The sequence below is a fragment of the Acipenser ruthenus genome, chromosome 28 (assembly GCF_902713425.1).
Source record: "Acipenser ruthenus chromosome 28, fAciRut3.2 maternal haplotype, whole genome shotgun sequence".
NCBI classification, from domain to species: Eukaryota; Metazoa; Chordata; class Actinopteri; order Acipenseriformes; family Acipenseridae; genus Acipenser; species Acipenser ruthenus.
This window is the reverse complement of record NC_081216.1, coordinates 3,003,110-3,022,292: the sequence shown is the minus strand read 5'-3', so window position 1 is coordinate 3,022,292 and position 19,183 is coordinate 3,003,110. Positions and strand designations below refer to the sequence as shown.

The 19,183-nt window shown below is 45.2% G+C and overlaps 1 protein-coding gene across 5 annotated transcripts in view; it reads right to left on the bottom strand.

Moving 5' to 3' along the window:
• Positions 1–8,189: 8,189 nt before the first annotated feature.
• Positions 8,190–19,183, bottom strand: part of raraa (retinoic acid receptor, alpha a) — a 124,640-nt gene continuing 113,646 nt past the window's right edge. For 3 of the 5 annotated variants that reach the window (XM_034057222.3, XM_059003318.1, XM_034057223.3), the window contains 6 exons: positions 16,389–16,475; positions 13,582–13,742; positions 11,253–11,429; positions 10,817–11,021; positions 10,436–10,594; positions 8,190–9,837 (listed from right to left, as the gene is read on the bottom strand). In XM_034057222.3, the coding sequence (XP_033913113.1) occupies positions 9,638–9,837; positions 10,436–10,594; positions 10,817–11,021; positions 11,253–11,429; positions 13,582–13,742; positions 16,389–16,475 (989 nt within the window). In that variant the 3' untranslated portion in view covers positions 8,190–9,637. The remainder of the gene's footprint in view (positions 9,838–10,435; positions 10,595–10,816; positions 11,022–11,252; positions 11,430–13,581; positions 13,743–16,388; positions 16,476–19,183) is intronic. The other 2 variants (XM_034057224.3, XM_034057225.2) reach the window with 1 other exon arrangement.

The window sequence follows — 19,183 nt, the reverse complement described above, 5'->3', positions numbered from 1 at the left end:
TAGCACCTTTAAACACCAGGGGGCAGATCACTGACACAGACGTGCTTAAATTTTGAAGCATGCTATTACAGGGGTATGAAGCAATGAAGCGCAGTGCAGCTGCTTCTTGTATATCATTGTAAAATTATAAGATGACTTCACTGAATAGACTGTAAGATTGATGAAGCGCTGCAGCGTTAACCTGTACTCTGTGTGTGTTTGTGTTTCTTTAAATAAACCAGCTTGGTTGTCAGTCAGCCAGTAAAAAGATAGCACACTGTAGCGGTAATTCTGTGTTCACGTTCCCCGCTGATGTTCATCACCTTCTAACCTTCTAAGTGTGGAGTACGATACAAGCTCGTGAACCTGCTGCACAGCCTAGAGGGCAGAGTGGGCTTACTGACCACTGTGAACGTGAGTGTGGTGAGATTCAGCTTGTATCTCACACAGGACCCTGGACTACTGTATCTGTGTCTGTGTGTGTGTGTGTGTGTGTGTGTGTGTGTATATATATATATACACACACAGCTCGTTTACAGCGCTGCTTCTTCCATCCAGCTGACGGACTTGTGATCCGAAACATCCCAATGTCATTGTTTTTGTTTTTTTTTTGTTTTGTTTTTAACAATTTTACAAAGTTGAAATTAGGCCACTACATTTTTTTCAAAGCTTATTTCAAACCAGCAGATTTACGCATTGCGACTCCAGGCTCGTTTACAAGGGGGTCCCGCTCGACAGGGCCCTGATGCGGTGTCACCTGGCCTGGTCTATCGGGACACTTTCCATGGAAGAGCTCTGCTGCACCGCCTGAGAGCAGAGCCTCACCTCCTGAGAGTGGAGCCTCATCTCCTGAGAGTGGAGCCTCACCTCCTGAGAGTGAAGCCTCACCTCCTGAGAGTGGAGCCTCACCTCCTGAGACCGGAGCCTCACCTCCTGAGAGTGTATCCTCTCCTCCTGAGAGTGGAGCCTCACCTCCTGAGACCGGAGCCTCACCTCCTGAGAGCGGAGCCTCACCTCCTGAGAGCGGAGCCTCACCTCCTGAGACCGGAGCCTCACCTCCTGAGAGTGTATCCTCTCCTCCTGAGAGTGGAGCCTCACCTCCTGAGACCGGAGCCTCACCTCCTGAGACTGGAGCCTCACCTCCTGAGAGTGTATCCTCTCCTCCTGAGAGTGGAGCCTCACCTCCTGAGACCGGAGCCTCACCTCCTGAGACTGGAGCCTCACCTCCTGAGAGTGGAGCCTCACCTCCTGAGAGTGGATCCTCACCTCCTGAGAGCGGAGCCTCACCTCCTGAGACCGGAGCCTCACCTCCTGAGAGTGGATCCTCACCTCCTGAGAGTGGAGCCTCACCTCCTGAGAGCGGAGCCTCACCTCCTGAGAGCGGAGCCTCACCTCCTGAGACCGGAGCCTCACCTCCTGAGAGTGTATCCTCTCCTCCTGAGAGTGGAGCCTCACCTCCTGAGACCGGAGCCTCACCTCCTGAGACCGGAGCCTCACCTCCTGAGAGTGGAGCCTCACCTCCTGAGAGTGGAGCCTCACCTCCTGAGAGTGGATCCTCACCTCCTGAGACCGGAGCCTCACCTCCTGAGACCGGAGCATCACCTCCTGAGACTGGAGCCTCACCACCAGTGGTTCTCAACCCTGGTCCCGGGACCCCCTGTGTCTGCTGGTTTTCATTCCAACTGAGCTCTCAATTACTGAACTAGACCCTTAATTGAAGTGATAATAATTTGACCTTTTTTAATTGTTTTCAGCTCTTAAACAGTTGCAGAGTTCAAGTTACTTATAAAATGTTAAAGCGAACTTGAAATATACAGCTGTTAAGAGCTGAAAACAATTATAAAAGGCTGAGTGAAGCAAATGATCACTTCAATAAGGGTCTAGTTCAGTAATTGAGGGCTCAGTTGGAATGTAAACCAGCAGACACAGGGGGTCCCCAGGACCGGGGTTGGGAAACTCTGATATAGATCGTGCACCGATGTCAAGGGCTGGTTTAGTAAATATATATTTTTTTGCCATATAAATGACGGCAGCCAAAACAAATTAACCAGGAACTTGCAGATTGACGAACCGATAAGAAAAAAAAAAAGATAATTAGCACGTCCTCCCGAATCGGATATCAGATAGCTCCCTTCAGTCTGCTAAACAGAGATCAAAACACAAGGGCAAGAATCCAGCCGACAGAACGTAATTATCTCCTGGGGAGGCAAACATCAGCAGCAACACGGAAGTTGGCAGACAACAGTAAACTGCATTGAAATCGTATGCACTGTACTCGCCTGAGCTAAGCACCATGTCACTGCATTCTCATCTGAAGCACGACTATTATGTCACTGTAGGCATAGCTTGTTTTAATCCTAACTTGTTGCATGTCAACTTGTCGCCTAGACTACTTCAACTCCCTCCTGGCTGGCCTCCCTGCCAGCTCATCCAGAATTCCGCTGCTCGCCTGGTGTTCTCTCTGCCTCGCTTCTCCCATGCAACTCCACTACTCCGCTCACTCCACTGGCTCCTGATCACCACTCTAGTTCAAGACTCTTGTACTAGCCTACAGATGTCTTGACCAGACTGCACCCAGCTACCTCCAGACCCTCATCTCTCCCTACACCCCCACTCGACCTCTCCGCTCCGCCTGCACTAGAAGACTGGCTCTACCTCCTCTACGCTCCCCTGCCTCCAGAGCCCGCTCCTTCTCCACCCTTGCTCCGCAGTGGTGGAATGACCTTCCTACAGATGTCAGGACTGCCCAGTCCCTGACCACATTCCGGCGACTCCTCAAGACTCACCTCTTCAGAAAGCACCTGTAGAACCCCTCTGTTTTTCCCCTGGGACACTTATCACCCTACCTTAAATGCGCTTTACTTGCTCTTATCTACCCCCTATTTTACTGCATTTAATCCTGTACTTCAGAGTACTGTAATCTGCCAAGTGTTTAACCTGTAGTATTTTGTAGTTAATCATATCCATCTTTCTCTTAATTGTATTATTACTTGTACTGTGATACTTGAAATGTATTTGCTTACGACTGTAAGTCGCCCTGGATAAGGGCGCCTGCTAAGAAATACATCATAATAATAATAATAATAATAATAATAATAATAATAATAATAATAATAATAATAATAATAATAATGTTATATTGTATTTTAGTAGTATAATTTGCACACACTGTAAACTACGTTGTATTTTGCTATGTAACCTTGCAAGTCGCCTTCGATAAAGGCAGCTGACAAATAAACTACTACTACTACTACTACTAATAATAATAATAATAATAATTCGTGCCATATTACAGTAAAATAAGCACATATTCTTTCATTTTTATATTGCTGGAAAACAAAAGTGAAATTCGTACCACATTACAGCAAAATAAAAAAACACAGAGATAACCCTTATCTATTAAAATGATGATTTCAGGTGGAAATGGATTAACGTCCAAAGATAAAAATGAAATAAAACCTTGAATACAAACTGAGCGTGAGCAGGAACATCAACACCCCTCCTGATAAACTCCTATACTGAAACATACTGTCGTGTTTAGTGGCACTTCAAAGCACGATAAAATATGACTCCTTTATCCCACGGCACCCCAAACAAGAAGCAAAAAACAACTCTTGAAAATAACAAAAAAAACCCCAAAAAAACACAACAATTATCCTTAAATGCGATATCTTTGGCAACCGAACTAAATTGAACTAAACTTCATGTCACGCATCATTCACCTTACCTCATTTACAATTACTTAACCCCATGTATTTGCCCCTGTGCAAATTCAGTCCGCGACCTACACGTAACTCCTAAACTCGACCCCGAAATCTACCCCCCACCCCTAAACCTAATGTCAGTTTTAAACTGTTACTATTATTTCAACACCGTTTGCCTCGCCCTCTAGCGGCCTCTAGTGGCTACTACATCCGACGTTCACCGCCTACGCAGTAATATTTTCACCTGGCTATATTTCATAAATACATTTATAATTTCTGTATTTCTCACAGTATTTTCTTTAAAATGACCTATTAACGCTTAACGACAATACATTTTGCAGACGTTTCTATGTTTGAGTGTGTGAGTTAAGTGTACCGTAACCAAATGCTGTTCTATGCTGTATATCTGCTGTGGTTTTTATAAACGATGCACGTAGTGAGTATTTCAGTGTCAAGTCGTTGATACTGTGGGTTTGTCGCCGCCCGGTGGTGGGAACGTATAACTGCAAGTGTTGTACTAAGTTCTGTTCGAAAAATTATAATCATTCGAATTAAACAGTCGGCTCTTTATTCGGAGATGTTAACAGTTTCAGCACGACGATCTGATGGAGGTAGATTCAAAAGAAAAATCTCTTCTAGACTTTATATGGGGAGATATGGAAGACGCGAATGCATGTTGATAGTTGCCTATGATACCACATCCATATAATTAAAGCAATGGATTTTTTTTTTTAAATAAAAAAATATATTGTGGGTCCAAACTTTAACTCTGTCATGCGTGAAATGCTGAAAACAGATGAGCAAAGTGTAACAGATATGTTCAATAATATCATTTTAATTCTATAACCACTTATTTTAAACCGGGGGAAGATAGTCCCACCTCGTCCTACTCAACTACCGGTAAGTACGCACAATCATTCAACACTGAATAACTCTTTTTATTTTGCCTACTGAATAGGTTTCATGTTGCTCCTCCTCTCTTACGTCAGAACTATGTCGTTAAATATAAAATCGTGACGTGCCTAGAACACTGAGCTTAGATGTTCTATTTATTGAACTTGAAAAGATAACTTGCCTTAATCGATTCGGGCCCAGTCGAAAATACACATTTTAAACAAAAAATAATAATCTTTATAGAATAAATACAACGTTGTTCTGTTGCCAGTAGATTTTCCTAAAGCAGTAACATTTGCACATCGATTATAGGAAGTCTTGTTTTTTATTTTTTTATTATTATTAACAGTACATTTCAATTGTATACTCTGAACACATCCAAAAAGGTCAAAATAAACAAACCCTTCAAATAGCGAGCGTGGAAGTGAATTTCCACGACACCCAACCGGACGCACGACACTGACTGCAGACAGCGAGTGCGGTGTTCATCTGGAAGATATATATATATATATACACACCCCAGCCTGCCATAACCGACAGGATATTATAAAAACATTTTTAAAAAAAAATACCACAATCATTTTCCAACAGATTAGTTAAACTAGTTAAATTTCTCACGTTGGTCTCCAATGTTCTCATATAACCGAAATTGAATTATTTCCTAAGGGCTGCAGAATTTAAATTGTGCAGCAATAGCAAACCTTACAATAAAGTCTAACATTAGAATTTTGTATTTGCAACATTGTGCCACCTAGTGGAACATTTGGGAACTGCTGACCTTATATTTAGCCAACAGACAGGTAGGTATGGTGCAGTCCATGCATATTTGAGATTATATATATATATCTATAGATATATATCTATATATATATATATATATATATATATATATATATATGCGTATCATTTTGTAATAATTGTTCAATACAAATTACAAATGAGAAAAAATGTATCTTAAATGTTGTGCAAATTATGGTCTAAACCATAGGTTGTATAATATACAGCAATGCAGTACCATCCGAACGGGCATTATAACATGACATGAAGCCTGGCAGTAGTAATGTGCCATTAAAATATCACTGTTAGAAATGAGCTCCCGGATTACAATGAGTGCTAAGAGGTTTTCAAACCCCTTCTCTTGCTTCTTACTGTTGAAATAAATACTATTCTTATTCTGTTTCTATTGTAATGCTTCAGTTTGCAATATGCAGGAGCCTCAAAAGCCAAATGCTGCAGATTCCTGCACAAGCTCGGACTCCAGTGATCTAGCTGTGACCTACAGCAAAGGAACCAGGGTGGAGAGGGTTACCTCGCGCCTTTAAAGTATTGGCATATCCTACAAAACAACACGCGAAGAAGTAAAAGACTAAATAAAAGGGGGTAAAAGAGCTGTTTTAGGAAGCTTGCTTTAATGATGGAGCTGCTTCAGAGTTCTGCAGAGAGCCGCACTGCCTGCTGGCATCAGGAACAGACAGCTGAGGCAAGGTGGTTAGAGGGGCACTGATATCCTCTCAAAGAAATATTATTTTGTTTACTAGATTATTATTTTTTTAATAATGACGACCAGTGTGAGAAATCAAATGTGATGATTCTACCAGACCGTGTGTGTGTGTGTGTTATTCATCATCATTATTATTAGAATAATATAGAAGTGCTGTGCTGTGTAGACCCCCATGTGACTGCGCAGACCCCCGCGTGACTGCGCAGACCCCCGCGTGACTTGTGTTGGCATTCTTTCCTTTTAAAAGACATTGAAGTACGCTGGGATTGAACGCCCGTCAGACAGTAGGGAAATCGGGCTCTGCATTTCTGGCTGGACTCCAGCACTTTGCAGGAGGGGAGCCGTGTTCACACCCTGACCCTGAGGGAACACACAGCAGTTATCTATTTGCATGCAGATGCCACCCTTAGAAAAGTTTCTTTAGTAAAAGCACGGCAAAGTGTTAAAGGTAACGCATAGGCAAGCATTGTGAAGCACAGAGAGGTATGGTAAAGCATAGGGAAGCATTGTAAAGCCCAGAGAGGTCTGGTAAAGCATAGGGAAGCATTGTAAAGCCCAGAGAGGTCTGGTAAAGCATAGGGAAGCATTGTGAAGCAGAGAGGTATGGTAAAGCATAGGGAAGCATTGTAAAGCACCAAAAGGTATGGTATAGGGAAGCATTGTAAAGCACAGAGAGGGATTCTAAAGCATAGGGAAGCATTGTAAAGCACAGAGAGGTCTGGTAAAGCATAGGGAAGCATTGTAAAGCACAGAGAGGTATGGTAAAGCATAGACAAGCATTGTGAAGCACAGATAGGCCTGGTAAAGCACAGGGAAGCATTGTAAAGCACAGAGAGGGATGGTAAAGCACAGAGAGGTATGGTAAAGCATAGGGAAGCATTGTAAAGCACAGAGAGGGATGGTAAAGCACAGAGAGGTATGGTAAAGCATAGGGAAGCATTATAAAGCACAGAGAGGGATGGTAAAGCATAGGAAAGCATTGTAAAGCACAGAGAGGTCTGGTAAAGCACAGAGAGGGATGGTAAAGCATAGGAAAGCATTGTAAAGCACAGAGAGGTCTGGTAAAACATAGGGAAGCATTGTAAAGCACAGAGAGGTATGGTAAAGCATAGGGAAGCATTGTAAAGCACAGAGAGGTATGGTAAAGCATAGGAAAGCATTGTAAAGCACAGAGAGGTCTGGTAAAACATAGGGAAGCATTGTAAAGCACAGAGAGGTATGGTAAAGCATAGGGAAGCATTGTAAAGCACAGAGAGGTCTGGTAAAGCATAGGGAAGCATTGTAAAGCACAGAGAGGTATGGTAAAGCATAGGGAGGCATTGTAAAGCACAGAGAGGTCTGGTAAAGCATAGGGAAGCATTGTAAAGCACAGAGAGGTATGGTAAAGCATATTAATAAACATGGCAAATCAGTGCGCTGAACGAGTTGTAGGAAACAGTAGAAAAGGGAGCTAGAACAATACCTACTAGAGGAGTTACAAAAGGGAAGGTCTGCTTTATCCGCCAACGTCAGGAAATGTCTTTATGCGTCACAGGAGAAGGCCACAGGGCTGTGGGTTTATTACCGTGAACCGATTTAAAGTTCCCTGATTATCTAGTTTAGTTTTTTTAAGATCATACCTCGTCTCACCAGCAGAGGGCAGCAGAATCGCAGCCTGAGCCGATTTTACAGAGAAGATCCCTTAACAACACACACACACACACCGTGCATTGTCGCCTCCATATTACATGGGAGACACGATCGGCCTGCAATCAAACAGTTCACATGTTCTGAAGAAACGTTAAAGATTAAAACCCAGGAAAGTGAAACGATTTAAATTTCAGCACATTGAGATGGGACGACATTCAATTGTATTGCCCTTGGAGAAACTTGCATCAGAACCCCATGTGTCAGGGAGTCATTTAACACAAATGAAAGAAATGTAAGCCATTATTGGTTTATTTTCATGTTTTTTTTGTTTTTTTTGTTTTTTTTAAAGTTGCCAAATAATGTGACAAAATTGAAAAGTGTGCCCCGTTACTGTTTCAGGGAAAAGACCAAATGGTAAAATTATTTTACACTCTGTACATACTAACACATTTTTTTTTTTAATCTGTCATTTTATTTATGCATTTAATTCTTTTTTTTTTTTTTTTTAAAGAAATATTTGTTATTTTTTTTACAAGGCAAGGTGGAGAGAGCCAGTGACATCAAACGTTTACAGACAGCTCTAGCAGGGTCGCGCTGGGGTCACTGGGTCATGAATATTCATGAGTAGTCTAATCAGAACGCACACACAGGACACTTACTAAACCACTAAGTTCTGCGGTCTATATAAAACCAACCGACAACGCCCTACTCTTGAGCTATAGGGTACCTCAAGGATAAACATTTCATTATGTAGGAGTGGGGTTTGAAAAACCACAAAAAACCCTCTTGAAACTTGTGTGGTTGTGTCCTTCCTGTTTGAGCCCTGTGAGGTCACTTCCTTTTCCTATCTCTCTCTGTGGCAAGCTAGCAGTTCAGAATATCTATGGTCACCCCCCAATTTCATTTAAAAAGTTGCGAAGTGAAAAAACATTTTACCACTGCTCGTGAACAGGTTTGGCGCCCCCTGGTGATAGGTGCAAACAGCATCCCTTCCTTCAGTAAAAATGTGTTTTAAATGATTTTAAAAAACCAAAAGGTATTAAACAAAATCAAAACTCTTCTTAGTTTAAAAGAAATGAATACAGCTATATACATCACCTCAGAGTGGACACTCATTTCCACCTTTCTTATGTAAGATGGTGTTCATAGTGGCTTGTGACAGTACCCAGTAATGCTCAAAGGGACTAACTGCACACAACCCAATACAAAGAACAGTGTGGAACTCACCTAATTGTGTTGCAAGTGTTTCAACTTCAATTTAAAACAAACTTTTTCACAGTTATGATTATGAATCAGTGGAGGAAATAAAAAAAACAAACTAACCCCCCCCCCCCCCCCACAAAAAAAACAACTGATAAATCAGAAACAATTAAATGTTTTTCCAAAAATGAAAATAAAAATGCTTCTATTTCAACAGCTCCGATCTCGTCTCGTTCTCGTTTTTTTTTTCCACGGAAGCTTTTGTTTCCTCTGTTTCCTGTTTCTTCCTCTGTGGTGTAAACTCCCACGAGAAAGAACGAGAGCGGGAGTGAGAGAGAGAGAGAAATAGTAAGAAGCCATTTCCGATTGTGCCTCTCTGTCTGTCTGTGTGTCTCTGTGTGCCTTTCTGCCCCATTCTCAAAAGAACAATTTTATCTAGAATTTCAGAATCTGATACAGGTAGAAATCCAGCAATGAACACACAATATTCTTTCTTTTTCTTCTTCCTCTTCCTCCTCTTCTTGGTTGGCTATGTGTTTTCAAACACTGGTATTGCCTAGGTCACACTCCCTGCCCCCCAGCAGCCCAATGTCCTGCTGTCCTGTGCGAGTGAGTCTGTGGGTCACTCTGTGTGCCCCTGTGTATCTGACAGTCCGCGACGGGGGTGGTGCTTGTGAGGAGGGGTGGGGGAGTGACGTATGAGGGCTCGCTGGTCTCGGGGTGGGGGGTGCTAGGGGGAGTGTGTGGAGGGGCTGCTTTGGGCTGAGCTGGGGGACAGGCTGGGGCTGCAGCTGCCGGCCGGGGCCCCCTTTCCTCTAGTCTGTGGGTTCCCCAGCGGGTCGACCCCCTCCGAGTTCTCCAGCATCTCCTGAATGAGCGGGGGCATCGAACCTGGGATCTCCATCTTCAGGGTGATCACACGCTCCGCACCTGAGGAAGGGAGAGGAGAGGAGAGGAGAGGGGAGGGGAGAGGACAGGACAGCGGGGTGTTAATAGAATACATCATACAGTTTAAACATTAGCTAACTCCTTTACAAAATCTGCAGGCCAAGTGTAAGTGTTAGTTAGTGATTACATGAGATCTATTTGTGTCTTGTGTGACAGTGCATGTCTCTGTCAGTGTCTCTGTTTGAGTGTGTGTAATTGTGACAATGCCTGTGTATATATTTATTTATTGTGTGTGTGCGTGAGTGTGTCTGCGAGTGTGTGCATCTCAGTATATCTGTGTGTCTGTGACAGTGTGTGCATCTCAGTATATCTGTGTGTCTGTGACAGTGTGTGCATCTCAGTATATCTGTGTGTCTGTGACAGTGTGTGCATCTCAGTATATCTGTGTGTCTGTGACAGTGTGTCTGTGTTGCGTGATTGTGACAGTGTGTCTGTGTTGTGTGATTGTGGCAGTGTGATTGTGGCAGTGTGTCTGTGTTGCGTGATTGTGGCAGTGTGTCTGTGTTGTGTGATTGTGGCAGTGTGATTGTGGCAGTGTATCTGTGTTGTGTGATTGTGAGTGTGTCTCTGCGGTGCTCACCCTTGGCACTGATGCTGCGCAGGTCTGTGATCTTCATCAGCATCTTGGGGAACATGTGTGGCTTGTGTGGACGCCTCTTCCTCACGTAGATCTTCAGTGCCTCCAGCAGCGGCTCCTGCAGGACATCCACCTTGTCAGACTGCTCCAGGTCCTGCCGGTCTGCAGGGAGAGGGGTGGGGTTACACAACTTAAAGTTTTAAGGGTGTGTGTCTCACTCTGTGTTTGTTTCACCGTCTGTGTGTGTCTCAGTCTCTGCGTGTCTCTGTGTGCCTCTCACTGTCTCTCTCTGCGTCTCATTGTCCTATGTGTCTCCCTCACTGTCTCTGTGTGTTTCTCTGCAAGTGTGTGTGTGGCTCACTGTGTCTCAGTAAGGTGCAGTACCTCCACACAGCAGGCAGATGGCGCTGAGCAGCCCTGTCTCCGCGTCGTCCATCTCGAGCGGCAGCAGCTGGTTGGCGAAGGCGAAGACGAGGTCGGTGAGCGGGCCGAAGCCGGCGTTGTGCATCTGCGTGCGGTTCAGAGTCAGGCCGTCCGAGAACGTCATGGTGTCCTGATCGGGGGTGTAGCGCGTGCAGATCCGCAAGATCTGAGAGAGAGAGGGGGGGGGGGGGGCGCGAGGGGTTAACAACGAGCGCGCGCACGCACACACACACACACACACACACACACACACACACAGTGCTTTGCCATGCTACCGCAGTGCTTATTTTCACTGTGGTACACCTCTTTAAAGTTATAAGACTAAGGACTTGCTCGAACTGCTCTGCAATAGGAGTCGTCGTCTTCTTCTTATTATAATCATTGGTGAGATACTGACCAGGATGTCGAGGCAGGCTGCTTTGAGAAGGGTGATTTGGTCGGCGATGGTTAGTGTGGTGAAGCCTGGCAGTTGTTTGGCGAATTCGACGGTTTTGATGATGCACTTGGTGGAGAGCTCGCTGAACTTATCCCACAGGTCAACATCGAGGGACACGCGCTCGTCTGCGCTGTTATTCTAGAGAGGGAGAGAGGGAGAGGGAGACGGAGAGAGGGATTACAATACTGTCAGCTCAGCAGCCAACAAAACAAAAACAGCCGAGAAAAACCCCACACATTTAACCCTTTGCAGTCCATTTATTAACTGCGCGTCTGGCACGCCAGGTCTAATTAATTTTCACACGCGCAGTTAATTTTATACGCGCTGTTTAAAAGTATTTTTTTTCACAGTCAAACGGGTTTAAATGGCCCTGCATATCAACAAAGCACTCACTAGGCATCTCCATCCCCGCCCCATTCTTTCGTTTGCTATAGCATTCACCTATGTAATAAATAAATAATAATAATAATAATAATAGTCGTACATACCGATCGATCATCTCCAGATCACTCGTTTTATCACCAAACTCCTCAATAATGCGATCCAAGTCATTATTTTATTACTATAACATCTGAAAAAAGCTCTGCAAATGTCCATGATAGTCTCTGTGCGCTGACGCACTCAGCCAGCTTGTTTACTATGAACGCCCCGTTATCTGATACCTGATACCATGTATGACTATTCATGAGATACGCCTTTTTTTTTTTTTTTTTTCTACTTGTCTCGGCTCCTGTCGCTCCCACTCGGCAATTGAATGGTTTTCTCGGCTTTTTCTGGAGAAAAAACGACTAAACACCCGTTTATTGCGTTGCTATAATGATGTCGGACCCAGTCCGACAAAGGACCTGTGAGGAATAATTGCAATGTCGGACCCAGTCCGACAATGGACCGCAAAGGGTTAAACTAACTTGAGTCAGTAACACGCATCCCCTATGCAAACACAACCTCAAATGCAAAACTGTGGCCATTTCTTGTTCAATTCATGTTGAATGAACTACATAATATTATAAACAGTTATTGTATTACAATAGTGCAGTGTATTTGCTCTGTCTGCAGGTCTATGGTACTGTAGAGAGCGGTCCTTACTGCAGTGTATTTGCCCTGTCTGCAGGTCTATGGTACTGTAAAAAGCGGTCCTTATGCAGGTCTATGGTACTGTAGAGAGCGGTCCTTACTGTAGTGTATTTGCCCTGTCTGCAGGTCTATGGTACTGTAGAGAGCGGTCCTTGCTGCAGGTCTATGGTACTGTAGAGAGCGGTCCTTACTGTAGGTCTATGATACTGTAAAGAGCGGTCCTTACTGCAGTGTATTTGCCCTGTCTGCAGGTCTATGGTACTGTAGAGAGCGGTCCTTACTGTAGTGTATTTGCCCTGTCTGCAGGTCTATGGTACTGTAGAGAGCGGTCCTTACTGTAGTGTATTTGCCCTGTCTGCAGGTCTATGGTACTGTAGAGAGCGGTCCTTACTGCAGGTCTATGGTACTGTAGAGAGCGGTCCTTACTGTAGTGTATTTGCCCTGTCTGCAGGTCTATGGTACTGTAGAGAGCGGTCCTTACTGCAGGTCTATGGTACTGTAGAGAGCGGTCCTTACTGCAGTGTATTTGCCCTGTCTGCAGGTCTATGGTACTGTAGAGAGCGGTCCTTACTGCAGGTCTATGGTACTGTAGAGAGCGGTCCTTACTGTAGTGTATTTGCCCTGTCTGCAGGTCTATGGTACTGTAGAGAGCGGTCCTTACTGCAGTGTATTTGCCCTGTCTGCAGGTCTATGATACTGTAAAGAGCGGTCCTTTCTGCAGGTCTATGATACTGTAAAGAGCGGTCCTTACTGTAGGTCTATGATACTGTAAAGAGCGGTCCTTACTGCAGTGTATTTGCCCTGTCTGCAGGTCTGTGGTACTGTAGAGAGCGGTCCTTACTGTAGTGTATTTGCCCTGTCTGCAGGTCTATGGTACTGTAGAGAGCGGTCCTTACTGCAGGTCTATGGTACTGTAGAGAGCGGTCCTTACTGCAGGTCTATGGTACTGTAGAGAGCGGTCCTTACTGCAGGTCTATGGTACTGTAGAGAGCGGTCCTTACTGCAGGTCTATGGTACTGTAGAGAGCGGTCCTTACTGCAGGTCTATGGTACTGTAGAGAGCGGTCCTTACTGCAGGTCTATGGTACTGTAGAGAGCGGTCCTTACTGTAGTGTATTTGCCCTGTCTGCAGGTCTATGGTACTGTAGAGAGCGGTCCTTACTGTAGTGTATTTGCCCTGTCTGCAGGTCTATGGTACTGTAGAGAGCGGTCCTTACTGTAGTGTATTTGCCCAGGTTGGAGAGGGAGGGGAAGGTCTCTTGGTGGGCCTTGCGGACCTTCTCGATCATGAGCTCGGTCTCGGGGCTCAGCGTGTAGCTCTCTGTGCACTCCTGCTTCTTCTCCTCCTTCTTCTTCTTGTTGCGGTCGTTCCTCACCGCTGCAGAGACAAGAGGGGGGTGGGGGGGTTAGAGGAGAGACGCGACACCACACACCCTCGGACTGCTTAGAGCCGAGGACTGAGAGGGAGGGAGGCAATGTGGCTCTAGTGGTTAGAGCTGGGGATGGGACTGGGAGGGAGTCAGTGTGGCTCTAGTGGTTAGAGCTGAGGAGGGACTGGGAGGGAGGCAGTGTGGCTCTAGTGGTTAGAGCTGAGGAGGGACTGGGAGGGAGGCAGTGTGGCTCTAGCGGTCAGAGCTGAGGAGGGACTGGGAGGGAGGCAGTGTGGCTCTAGCGGTCAGAGATGAGGAGGGACTGGGAGGGAGGCAGTGTGGCTCTAGTGGTTAGAGCCGAGGAGGGACTGGGAGGGAAGCAGTGTGGCTCTAGTGGTTAGAGCTGAGGAGGGACTGGGAGGGAGGCAGTGTGGCTCTAGTGGTTAGTGCTGAGAAGGGACTGGGAGGGAGGCAGTGTGGCTCTAGTGGTTAAAGCCGAGGAGGGACTGGCAGTGTTCATCTCACTGTGCCTCTGAGCTTTTATCCAGCAGCAATGACCGAAAACAAAACCAAGGAATGTGAAAGGCTAGTCACCCCAACCCCCACCCCCCCACCCCCTCCCTGTGAAAGGAGTCTGGGCAGCAATGAGAGAGTCAGGTGATGAATGGGGCTCTGGAATTAAGTCGTTAATAACACTGACAAATCACCACTGCTTTCATTAGACCCCAGAGATAATCTAATAACATAATATGACAAATCTCATAGCGGTAATGGTTTAAAAGGCTCTGCGTACCTCCCCCTGCTCTGAACCGCGGCTCGCAGGCAAAGTATCACTCACATCAATACAGGTCTACACAATCACCTTTTCAAGTCGTTTTTTTTAATTAATTTTTTTTTTTTTTTTTAATCCTAGCTCCACTGAACACACAGTGATAAACTCAATTTTAATTCTAGCATAGCGCGTTGCATCAGGTTGAAAGTCCAAGTTTTTACAATATATAATTAAAATTCACTAAAAAAAAAAAAACATTTTGATTGAGACAAAGACAGAAAAAAGAAAGAAAGAACGAACAAACGAACTACAGGATACAGCACGCCATAGAGCATTTACGTTTTCTAAGGAAACGATTTTGAATGAATTTTAAAGGAAATAAATTAGCCTTACACTAAAACACCTACCACTGTCAATATCATATACTAAAGACCAGAAACATAGATTTTATATATAACTGGGATCGTTTTAATAATGTGTTCACGCTGACAGACTGAAACACTGTTGTGGGTGGATGTGAACCCCACCTTGTAACCCCCTGTGTGTGTGCGTGTTTGTGTGTGTGTGTTTGTGTTTGTCTGGGATAGTTTTAATAATGTTTTCACACTGATAGACTCGTACTCTGTTGTGGGTGGCTGTGAATCCTACCTTGCACAGGAGACTATAGGACAGGGGTAGGCAACCTTTGACACTTCCAATCTATTTCATTGCAGGACTTTGCTCTAAATGGCACCTTAATTATTTAATTGACCTCTAACATTAAATAATTTAGGACCTACAATGGAATGGCTTGGAAGTGCCAAAGGTTGCCTACCCCTGCTATAGAAGATAACTCCCAGCATGCACAGATAAACCAACAGCCTGCGAGACAGTCAAGGGACTGAATTTCAGGGTTTGAGTCCGAGTACAGGTCTGTATGTGAGCATACAGACAGCCTCCCTCTCCCTCGCCCAGGCCCCTCGGGAAATAAAGTGAATTAATGAATGAAAGTGGCTGCCTGCTTCTTTAAGCCAGGGCCTTCATCCCAGTTGACAAACTGGCAGTGGAGTCATAAGCTGCACAATTTAACAAAGTCATTAAAGAGCTATTATCTGCGGCTGATAATCAGTCACGGTGGATTGATAAATTTAATAACAGCGCATTGCATGTGTGTCTCAGTGTGTGTGTATGTCTCAGTGTGTGTGTGTATCAGTGCGTTTGTGTGTCTCACAATGTGTGTGTGTGTGTGTCTCAGTGTGTGCGCATCAGTGTGTGTGTGTGTCTCGGTGTGTGCGCATCTGTGTGCGTTTGTGTCTCAATGTGTGTGTGTCTCAGTGTGCGCGCATCAGTGTGCGTTTGTGAACATCTGTGCATATCTGTGTCACAGTGTGTGTAAGACTAGTTAAACAGTTGGGTATGTCTCCGTGTGTGTGTCACTGTGTGTAGGTATCTGTCTGGCTGTGTGTATGTCTGTGTGTGTTTGTGTGTGCCTGTGTTTGTGTTTGTGTGTGTGTGTGTGTGTGTGTATGTTTCTCAATGGATAATTCAGACATCACTCATGTCCTTTTGACAAATTCAATCAAAAAAAGAAAAATCTCAGGGAGGGGGTGGTGGTGGTTGAAGAGAGGGGGGGGCGCAGAGATAATTCGGGAGAAGAAAATTAAAGCACTGACAGGTCGTCCATCATAGAGATTAAATTCTATCGAAGAATAAAAACGTCAATGTGTGTGTGCAGCTCCGTCTAGCTCTCCCACTCTCACTCCTCGAGACGTTGATGAAATATTATTATTATTATTATTATTATTATTATTATTATTATTATTATTAATACTAATAATAATTAGTATTTTATATTCCACTGTATCAGGCAATGAAATGACTGTTCTATAAAGGTTTGGCTTACCAATGGCAGCCCCCTCCGAAATCCCCCGTCTGTCTTCCAGTGAGGGGGGGGGGTCTGGACTCTTCCCGGCCTTAGTGCTGCATCGGGCTGGGGTACAAGGAGGTACAGTGACTCACCCCCGGGTCTCACAACAACACAGGGTGAGTGGGAGGGGGGAGGCTACACTGCTAATCTCCCCACTACTGCACTGCCCTGACTACAGCTAACACCAATATAATATACCCTGGGGGCTCACACACCTCCTAGTCCCTCAGCTCAAACCACTACAGCCACACTACCTCCCTCCCAGTCCATTCTCAGCACTAACCACTACAGCCATAGTGCCTGCCTTCCTCCCGCATAATCTCTCAGCTCTAAGCACTAGTCACACTGCTTCCCCCCCTCCCTCTCAGTCCTTCAGTTCTAAGACTGCAGAAAGTGTCTCTGAACAAGAAAATGCTTACGCTGAAGTCGGCTGCCACACCGTGTACATCACAAAACCGCTGGTATTTTATACTGAAAATGTGTTTCAATCCACAATAAGAGGAAGAGGAGGAAGAAGGAGAAGAAGAAGTCTCAGTAATAGGTGTGAATCGCACACTGGCAGTCTCTCCTCGGTTCTAAAGGGGTGAGCCTGAAATGTGCTTCCCCTTTAAAAGGAGCTTGGCTGCGGTCTGGTGGCACTGTCCCAAGTCCAGATGGCCGGCTCTCCCCCTCCCTGGGGTTACTCAAATTCCTCTCCCAAGGTCGTGAGCCGCAGAACAGAGCACACAGGCAGGCCTAGCTGAGCCACACATCCCTCACGATGCTCACCGGAACTGTCGCTGCTCCTTTCCTGTGCTGGCATTCCCCTCTCCTCATCTCAAGCTATCAGCCTGTTTTTAAATGTGGAGCAGCCCCAGGATGAAAGGCAAGTGCTGTAGCTGCTCCTCTCAATCTGGCCAATCTGCTCGCTGCACATGCCAGCTGATCTGCAGGGCCTGGGAACCGAGGGGAGGCTATTCCTGGAAACAGCCGCTCAGACTGCTCTTCCACATTGCAGACTGTACCTCCCCCTCAGCTCTAACCAGAGCCACACTGTACGTCCCTCTCCCTCGCTCCCAGTCCGTCAGCTCTAACCACTAGAGCCACACTGTACCTCCCTCTCCCTCGCTCCCAGTCCGTCAGCTCTAACCACTAGAGCCACACTGTACCTCCCTCTCCCTCGCTCCCAGTCCATCAGCTCTAACCACTAGAGCCACACTGTCTCCCTCCCTCAGCTCTAAACAATAAGGTCACACTGCCTCCTTCCCTCTCTCCCACTCCCTCAGCTCTAAAAAAATAGGTATAAAGATTAGTCTGTCTGTCTGTCTGTCTGGTTTATGTATTGAGAAGTGTAATTTTTTTCTTTGCTTGTAATAAAAACATGACATAAAATGAGAGAAAAGCTATCGTTTAATAACAGGGTCTGGTCTTTATAAAGAGTTGAGCAGAAGCACTTTCTTCCCAGCCCCTAGGCGTGATAAGCAGACGGGCTGTACCCCAATGAACCCCAATGTACCCTACCTCACAGCAGGCCCCCCGATCAATAATCCCCTCCCTCCCCCCATCAATAATCCCCTCCCTCCCCACCCCCCATCATCTCCTCCCTCCCTGCACGCCTGTCATCTCAGTTATTACCTTGTCAAACTGATCCTTCGCAGAGGAATTGAAAGCGTGACACACTGCGCCTTCATTAGCACTAATGCAATCCAACATTTACTTTCAATTAAAAGCGGGGTGCTAATGGAGACATCAATTCAGTTAAAATGGAAAAAAAAAAAAAAAAAAAGCGCCACACCTAAGGTGCTCGCTCCAATCAAACAAACGCACTTCATTCATTCTGTAAAGCGCCGGGTGATAAGAGACAAGATTTTTTTTTTTTTTTTTCTTCAGATTATTATTTTATTTGAGTTATTAATACACTTTTTTTACGAAAGCAGCTTTAGCTGTAATCAGTCCCTAATGGTCCTGGATCACAGACAGACAGGGCTATCAGGATCTCTCCGGGTTAGTGTGCAAACGCAGACGTGTGCTATAGGGATAATGAGCTTTGGGGGACCCCCCCTCTGCACACACGCTGTTACAGCTCATGATTATAATACACAGAGAAAGAAAAAAAAAAAAAAAATGTACCTAAAATGTAATGTAGTATCAGGGATGAAAATAAGACTCCAGCTGAATAGCAGGTTGATCCATTCCTGGTTTTACTGAGTGTAATGAGACACACCTGAGCTTGTTACCTGTACACTGTGGCTAATCAAGCTGGGATGTAAAACTGGAATGGGTGAAACTGCTATGCAACAGGAGTCTTATTTCCATCCCTGTATCTGCTGATAAACTCCAGCAGGAGTGGTTGGTAGCTTACGGAGAGCAAGGGAAGAATTTTGTTTCCAATGTGCGGTCACCATGTCTTAAGAATCACCTGTCTGATTTACTCCCACAGTAAATCTGCACGGTAGTTTTTAACCCATGCTTACCCCCCTCCACACCCCTCCCTGCCTCGCATGTCTATACTAATGTGCTGTGCTACACTTTGCTGTGCTTCTGCCAAAGGGGAGACTGCTGTCAGCTTTGATGTATTTACCCTAACCCCAAAGCCCAAGACAGACAGGCAGGGTGTGGTACCGCTAGTTTTTGGAAAACTACAAAGCGACATGTAATTTCACTATGTCAACGTAACATTACTAATTCTATAGGGCATGATGCAAAACATTTGGCCACAGCTGTAATGCCCCCCCATATAATCTACTAAATAAAAACACTGGTTAGTTTTTCAACTTTGTTTTTCTGTCATC